Source organism: Benincasa hispida, chromosome 1, assembly GCF_027475165.1.
Source record: "Benincasa hispida cultivar pf3 chromosome 1, pf3_genome.v1.1, whole genome shotgun sequence".
In the NCBI taxonomy this organism is placed as follows: domain Eukaryota; kingdom Viridiplantae; phylum Streptophyta; class Magnoliopsida; order Cucurbitales; family Cucurbitaceae; genus Benincasa; species Benincasa hispida.
The window spans coordinates 47559986-47569150 of record NC_143478.1 but is presented as its reverse complement, the minus strand read 5'-3'; the positions used below and the strand labels follow the sequence as shown (position 1 = coordinate 47569150).

At 29.9% G+C, this 9165-nt stretch overlaps 1 protein-coding gene and 1 long non-coding RNA gene across 2 annotated transcripts; both read left to right on the top strand.

Annotated features, from left to right (window-relative positions):
- The first annotated feature begins 3350 nt into the window (after positions 1-3350).
- Positions 3351-5098, top strand: LOC120070285 (MLP-like protein 43). The gene is made up of 2 exons (XM_039022204.2): positions 3351-3612; positions 4640-5098. The coding sequence occupies exons 1-2, from the start codon at positions 3426-3428 to the stop codon at positions 4909-4911; spliced, it is 459 nt and encodes a 152-aa protein (XP_038878132.1). The 5' UTR covers positions 3351-3425; the 3' UTR covers positions 4912-5098.
- A 732-nt stretch (positions 5099-5830) lies between these two features.
- LOC150038500 (uncharacterized) lies at positions 5831-8446 on the top strand. Its single transcript, XR_016523650.1, has 2 exons — positions 5831-6548; positions 8081-8446. It is a non-coding gene; the product is annotated as an uncharacterized LOC150038500 (long non-coding RNA).
- Positions 8447-9165: the final 719 nt, after the last annotated feature.

Here is a 9165-nt window from a genome sequence, read left to right as displayed (position 1 = left end):
TCGAAAATTGATATCCCAATACAACAAGTTATCATAACGAGTCTGGAACACTTCAGAAGTGTGGTAGACTAGTGGGTTCCAAAATTAAAAATTTTCGAAAACAAAAAAAAAATAATAATGAAAAAGACTTGGTTGAAGATTTAAATATCCATGAAAAAATCTTTGACATGACTAGTAAGGAAGGTGAAAAACCTAAAGATAATAATGAGATTTCAATAAACTATGTCATGACAGGAAAAAGATTGAATCAAACTAATGTAGTTATTAACGATATTTTTGCATATAATGTTGCTCTTGATACTATATCTAAAAATGAGTATACTGAACCAAAGTTTGTTGAAGAATGTTGACATAGAAAAGATTGGCTTCAGTTGAAAGAAGTAATGGATGCAAAATTAAACTCACTTTCAAAACGTCAGGTTTTTGGACCAGTAGTCCGAACACCAGAAGGTGTGAAACCTATGGGATAAAAATGGGTATTTGTGAGGAAAAGAAATGAAAATAGTGAGGTCACAAGATATAAAGCAAGACTAGTTGCAAAATATTTTTCACAAAGACTTGATATTGATTATGAGGAGACATATTCTCTAGTAGTAGATGCAATTACACAAAGATATTTAATTGGCCTGATTGTGCATGAAAATCTGGACATGCATCTTATAGATGTAGTCACAATATATTTATATGGATCTCTTGATAATTATATTTATATGAGAATTCCAAATAATTTAACGTACCTAAAACATATAAATCAAATTCCTGGGAATTGTATTCAATAAAGTTACAAAGGTCATTATATGGATTGAAACAATCAGGGCGAATGTGATACAATCGCCAGAGTGGATATTTGTTGAAAGAAAGATATCAAAATAATCGAATATATCTGTGTGTTTTTATAAAGAAATCATAGTCAGGATTTGCTTTTATAACTATATATGTTGATTATTTAAATATAATTAGAACTCCTAAAGAGCTTTCAAAGGCAATATAATATATTAATAAAAAATTTGAGATGAAAGATTCCGAAAAAAACAAAATTTTTCCTTGGCTTGTAAATTGAGCATATAGTAGATGGGATATATATTCATTAGTCAACTTATATAGGAAAAATTTGGAAAAGATTTTATATGGACAAAGCACATCCATTGAACATTCCAATGGAAGTTCATTCACTATATGTGAAGAAAGATATATTTCGACCTGAAGATGGTAATGAAGAGCTTCTTGTTACTAAAGTATCATATCTTAGTGCATTGGTGTACTATGTATCTTGCTTATAATGCAAGACAAGATAATGCATTTTCAATAAATTTGTTAGCAAGATATGGTTCTTTTCCGACAAAAAGACATTAGAATGGAATTAAGCATATACTCTGTGATCTCCGAGGAACGATCGACATGAGTTTGTTTTATTCAAATAAATCAATTTTTGATATAGTTGACCATGCAGATTCTGGATATTTATCTAATCCACACGAAGCTAGATTTCAAAAAAGTTATCTATTCACATATGGAGGAACTGCTATATCATGGTGATCGGTGAAACAAACCATAACAATTACTTCCTCAAATCATGCTGAAATTCTTGTAATTCACAAGGCTAGTCGAGAATGTGTATTGCTAAGATCAATGACTCAGCACATTCGTGGAACTTGTGGTTTGTCTTCTAGTAAAAATCTTCCAACGATATTATACGAAGACAACACAACATGCATAACCCAAATCAAAGGAGGATATATTAAAGAAGATAGAACAAAGCATATTTCACTAAAGCTTTTCTATACTCATGATCATGAACAAAATGGTGATATCACTGTATAATAAATTTGTTCAAAGGATAACCTGACATACTTATTTACAAAATCATTACCAACGGCAACCTTTGAAAAATTGGTGCACAACATTGAAATACGCGCGACTCAGAGATTTCAAGTGATTTTTCCATGAGAGGAGTAAATGTATTCATTTAAGACTATCAAATTATATGAAATATGTACTCTTTTTCCTTCACTATAATTTTTTTCCAATGAGGTTTTCCTAATAAAATTTTAACGAGACATATTTTATATATAATGACCATCTAAGGAGGTATTATAAATATGTTAAATTAGGTGTAATATAGATGCTCATTGTCAGTGTCTATTGATCATGTGTCACTTATTCATTATCCCACGTATTGTCCATGTGTCTCAATATTACATACTATTAGTATCCATGCAATCCATTTTTTACTTGGCAAATTGTCTATAAATAGTGGCAATTGGTGGATTTTGGAAGTCACACACATATTGGTGATTAATCCAAAAATATTAGACAAAGTGAAGAAATTCATCTTTTGTTGTTTTATTTATTTAATATTTATTTATTATATTATATTATATTATATTATTATATTATGTTCATTTTAATATTATATTTTATTGATTTCCATATTTCTATTGTACTCCTCAAGTTCACAACAAAAAATGTAGTTTTTGTCTCTAAGTTTTGAGTTTTGTTTCCGCATTTTTGGTCCCTTGGTTTCAAAAGGTTACACCTTTAGTTCTCAACTTTTGAGTTTGATTTTCATCTATTCTCTAGGATTTAAAATGTTACTATTTTACCCTAAAATTTTGAATTTTATTTCAATTTGGTTTCTATATTTGAATATTTGTACTCTTAACTCCAATTATTCACTAAATACTCACTTTCAGTCTTTGGCATTAATTTTCATTAATTAATTTAAAATAATTTTGAAATAAAATTATAAACTTAATTTTAATAATGATGAAAAAATAGTGAAACTTAATTAATCAAATTTTTTTATTCTTTTCAAATAATTTAAAAAAACACAAAAATGCATATTTTATCAGCCTGAACTTGGGATAAGGCTCCATTTGGTAACCATTTTATTTTTTTTTTGTTTTTGTTTTTTAAATTTGGCTAAAAATTTAACTATTATACTTAAGTAAGATGCAAATCATTATAAGAAACATGGAGAAATAGGCTTAATTTTAAAAAACCAAAATCAAAAAAACAAAATGGTTATTAAACGTGATCTTAATTGTCCAATTTTAAAACTTAATTATGATGACTAAATTCAAACTAACTCAAATAGTTAACTAATTCGAAAGAAAAAAAAATGAAGATAAAGATTGGTATACATCCAGAATAAAGCATATGAGAATTTGCAAATTGTTTGGTTATAGACAGAAAAAATAGAAAGAAGAAGATACTAAAGGATCCAGAATTTTTGGAGTGGTCACAAAATCAAGTTGCAAGATAAATTCTCTGCATTAATAAAATAATAAGAATAATAATAATTACAATCACTATAAAAACCTCAATTGGGGTTCTCATAAAATCATAATATATTATTGAGTTCTTCTTTTTTCTATTTAGTCTTTTGTGTTTCTTGCAGAGAGAAATAAAATAAAGAAAAAAAAATGGCTCAGATTTCCCAACTCTCTGTTGATGTTCAAATAAAATGTTGTGCTGAGAAATTCTATGGTTTCTTTAGAAACAATATGCACCATTTGGTTCAAATGTTCCCCAAAAACCTTCATAGCTGTGAATTCCTTGAAGGAAATGACTTTACTTCTGGCTCTCTCATGCAGTGGTCATATGACATTGGTAAACATATTCAAATTTTTTTCATTTTAAAACTTTACATTAAATTTATTAAACTAATATGGTTTATGTTCTCGACCAATAGGTTAGTGTTTCGAATCCCGTATTGCGGAGTTCTTATTTCTTATTAGATTTTTTTTATCTATATATGTTAGTACTATGAGTACATATATATACCATTAAATTCGAGCTTATATATTATAGATTTGGGTAGCTTGAATTCCCTTGAATAAACCCTAAAAATTATAGACTTGTTTGATAATTATTTAGGCTTCATTTGTTAACCATTTCGTTTTTTGTTTTTGGTTTTTGAAAATTAAGTTTATTTCCTCCATATTTCTTACCATGATTTACATATTTCTTAAGTACAATAGTTGATTTCTTAGCTATAAAATTCAAAAATAAAAACAAATTTTTAAAAGCTATTTTTTTCATTTTCAAAATTTGGCCTTGTTTTTTTTAAATCATGGGTTATAGGTAGATAATAAAGAAAGAAATTTAGATGTGGAAGTAGTGTCTATAGACTTAATTTTAAAAAACAAAAACTCAAAAACCAAATCGTTACCAAAGGTGGCCATAATTTTTAATTTGTTATCATTTTTTTTTACTATGGTCGTCATCTATTCTAAGAAATATTTGATTTCATAGCAAATTCTCAAAAAAAAAAATTCTATTTTGGGGCTGATTCAATATATATATATTAGTTGAGCTTATTATAAACACTATTTCTATTTATAGGTTTTAATTCCTCTCTATTTTTTAAAAGTATTTTACTATCGTCAACTTTTGGGGAAAAAAAAACAAAATAAATAAAAGATTTAAGAAAATAATGTTTAGGAACATGCTCTGCGTTCTAAAAATTCGCTAGGAATTCAAAAAAATTTATTAAAAAAATGAAAAGATGATAGATTAATGTGAGAAAACAATAATAATTTCTTTAAAAAAAAAAATCAAATGATTATGAAAGGATGTCTTAGTTTTCAAATTTTAACTTCAATCAGTTTTGAAAAGAGTACAACATTGCCTGCAGTTGGCCCTGCAAAAGTGAAGGCAAAAGTGGCAGATGTGGATGAAGAAAAAAAGTCAATCACATATGAAGCTGTTGAAGGAGACATACTGAACCAATATAGCTTGTTCAAGGCCAAGTTCCAAGCCTCCGACGACGAAGAAAACGGTAGCACCACCGTGAATTGGTCGATCGAGTTCGAGAAAGCTGATGAGAACATCCCTCCCCCTGTAGCTTACCTGAACTTTGTTTCAAAGCTCTCCATGGGACTTGATGCTTACCTTGCTATCAATTAACTAATTAATTAACCAAGTCCTTTGAATGCTGTAACGTTGTCAAGTATAATTATGAATGTATTTGAACTTTAATAAAAGGGGGCAATTGTTAGGTAAAAATGGTTGCTTTCCTGTTCTATATGTATGTTGTACCTTGGATCTTTATATTTATGAAGGGATGTAATGGTAGTAAATTTTAAATTTTATACACACCATCCTTAAAATTTGGGATGATATGAATGAATTATTAGGGGAAATGATATATATAGATCTAAATATATTAGCGAACTAATTACACCTCAACTTAAAACATTCACATATATATATTTTACAAGTTTTGACATGTAACTATTGTTCTTGAGGTACACAAAATACATAGACCATCAAACAATAAAATTACAAATAATTTCACATTAATGAATATATGAGTGTAATATGTAAAAAAAAAAAAAAAAAAAAAAAAAAAGTAGACCATCAAGGGGTTTAGGGCTTTTTATGGCAACTAATATCTTAAGGTAGGATAGGGTTTATTATGCATATATGTTGATGTTCGAAATGTGGTTAAAATTCCACGTTAGCTAGATAAGGAGATGATCGTGGGTATACAAGGGAAGGCAAGCATAACAAATGATATGAGACCTTCTGGATGAAGCCAAAAGAAAAGTCATACATGAGAGTTTATGACAAAATTGGACACACTACAAAAAATCTAGGCTTTGATGTAGGTTAGAAAAACTAAAAACGGATGTACAATGTCGGTTTCTTAAAGAAAAAAAAGTGGATCAAAGTGGATCTTTAATTTTATTTTAAATCGCCTTTATAGGTAATCTTCTCTTTTGAATCCCAAACAATTTTTTTATCTTCATTTTTTATTTCCCTCCCTTCCCCGTTTTCATTTCACTCCCAAATTTATTTCTTTTAAATTTGGGTTTATTTTTTCAAAGAAAAGAAAGGAAAACCAAAAAGAAAAAGTTAAACAAATCCTAGCCTCCCTCTTCTTTTTTCCTCTCTCACTCCTCCTCCCTCTCTCTCACGTTACCCACAACACAACCCGCCTTCCCCTCTCTCTCACTCTTCCTCCTTCACGTTACCCGAATTCATGCATTCATCATATTTAAGGGTGCAAAAGCACAAGGCGGAGGATCTCATCGTGCCCGAATTTGTACGTTACTCGAATTCGTTCCTTCATTAAATCTACTCCGCTCTACCATGTGGATCTCACTATTGTCTACGTCGGCCATTCCAGACCTCTCTTGACTATTGTTGACACCGTTTCAAACTTCTCTCGACTACAAATCTGATCGCCATGCCCTCATTCTAGCAAGACTGACTTGAACACATCTCTATCTAGTCAAACTTGACCAAAGCGTACCTTGATCTCGTTAGATCTGACCGTAATGTAGCTTGTCTCACCGGATCTGTACAGATCTGAACCAAATCTCGCCCTCGATGCACAGCAGCATCTCAATGGATCTCGCCAAATCTCGCCATTTAGATCTGACCGTAATGGAGTATTCTGACATTTTTCTTTCTTATTGTGAAACCTTGAAAAGAAGAAGACCAATGAGAACATCAATAGCAGACTCGCTATCGTCATGAAGAATGGGAATTATACCTTGGGATAAAAAAAATCCTCAAGACCTTGAGAAACTTTAAAGGTAATCTATTGATTAAATTTTTCTTTTTATGTTACTGATCTAGTCTCTAGAGACCATATGTTCTATGATGCACGAACGTGGATATAACTATGCATTTTGTTGAAAAGATAACCTCCTTTATCATTTTATAGACATTGCATTTAAATGTTTTAGGCATATGACAAATTTGATTCTTCTTATAAAATAGACATTGCTTATGTTAAGTTGCAAGTTTGCTAGACCATTGGTTGCATAAACTCAAGCTTATAAAATTTACATCATGCACTGCAAGCTAACTTTTATGAACACATACCTAAACATAGATTTCAAAAACTAGGTTTCTAAAATTCATTTCTATTGCAATGCAAATAGACTACATGAACCCGAGCTTCCTAGCTTGGGTTTGTCAATCTGAGTGGATGATCCATCTCTTTCTATGTTTTGTTCTGACTTTGAAATTTGGATGTTAGAATCTACAAGAACTTTGTTTCTCTTTTGGATTAAGTCTTCTATTTAGTCTGAATGGAATATAGATTCAATCAATGGATTAAGTCTTTTATGAACACATTATTACACATAGATTTCACAATTTTACATGCACAACACACTACAAGTGATTTCGCAGGGTAAGATAATGCTTTAAAATCTTGGAATTGAAAACTTTTGAGGTAGTTACCTATAAATAAGTGTGTATATGGTTCATGCATTCTAGATTTTGGTGTGAGGGGTCAATAAATTGATAGAATTTAGATGGAGGTTCCAGACTTCCATCCTGTTACAAAATATACTTTTCCACCCCCCAATGGAATTGCAGGTGAAATTGGTACACTATAGTTTTGTTTGGTTTTAGTGAAATTTGAGTGTGATCACATTTTATTCTTTTGGCTAAGGTTTCTTTACTTAGAAATGTTATGACTCTCCAATTTGTGCTGATATATTACAATTTGTATTCATATAAGTTTTAGTCAATTTGTGCTCAAATTACTACACAGTTGGTTTGAATATTATAGTGTTTTGGAAACTCTAGTAGTTTTATGGAAAGAAGATTGTTATTTGAATGTTGTATTGGAAGTGCATTTTTTTTAACATGTGTCGAAGTAAACAAATTTTGATTTTGTTGTATAGTGATGTCATGTATGGAGGGTGAGTTTCATAATTGGAAGGTCAGTTTCATAGTTGACCCAACTAGTGATTTTACTTTCAATCGCTTGCTTCAATTATTGTGAAAACTTTTGCAATTAGGCATAGAGAAAGATAAATGATTTCCTTGTTATAATCAAAGGTATTTTTCGGTTGGAAGTGTTTATTCATTAGTTACCCTATAGGATATCTCTTAAATGCTCTGCGTGCGAACATTTACAAAACTTGAGTAAGTTTTTGTTCGATTTATATAGTGATTTTGTTTTCTTCTTTTCTCAATTCATGTTTTGTTAGTCAGAACACACTGAGCTTTGTAGCTTAAACAACTAATCCTAAATTTCATGCATAGAAGGTTTACTTTTAAGATAATTCACAAAATCTTATGTTCATTTTCTTGTTGCGAATATTTTTAGGATCTTTCGGTTTGAAAGTACATGAGAAATGGATCAACTATGAAGTATAACTATGATGCATTTTTCAATTCTTTATTACGTTCCTTTCTGGCAAATGTATGGAACTCAACTTTGTTAGTGGCTGTTATGATTGTTTGGTCAAACTGATACAACAATCTGTGGACGTGTTTTATTTCCTTTGTTATCTAATTTTATTTCCTTCTTCCAATAAGGTAGTTAATTATTGTGTTTGTTGAAATCATAATGTATAAAAGCAATTAAGATTTTATTTTACATATGTACATGTAAGAGAAATATGATTGTTTAAAAAAATATATTATTGATTTGCACGTGCTTAAGCAGAAAATAGTTATGTATTTTTTGTTACTGTTGGTTTTTAACTCTTTGATCGACATTAAACATTGATTGTGAATTTTAAAAATGAGGCATTAAAAAATATATTGAACAATTATTGAAAAAATTGGTAAAAAACTGACATAGAAAATGGTGTATAATGTTGGGTTTCGACTGACATTGAAGATGTGTATTCAATCCACATTGAAGAATATTGACACTAAAATTTCGGCCAGATATTATATTGGTTTAAAACATTAAAGACCTTTTATAACACGACCTTCAATATCGGTTTTCAACCGATATTGTACCCCTATAATGTCAATTTTAAACCGACATTAACGCTCTGTTTTGTAGTATTGACAATATCATATCATCGTCGTGGAGATATCTAGAAGTCTATTATCTCTAATAAGTAATATAAAAGCAGCACCATGCCCTGAGTTAGACTTGTCAGTAGAATCCTTAGGTGTTAAACAAGGAACTTGAGAGCGTCAGAAGATGTAATCATAGTGGTATCCATAGTCTAGATACTCAAAGCTTTTGTATTAATGTTAAATTACAATATAAAACGATTATTAAATATTATTAACTGCTAATTTCAATTTTATGTATCTAAAACACTTTCATCGGCCATGGATTTTTTCAACTTTTTTAGTATATGATCGACTAAGTTGGTTGTTCAAGTTAGACATTTTGGATAATCGACAGAGTTAATGGTTAGAGTTGGTCACTAGAGCTGATCATCGAAG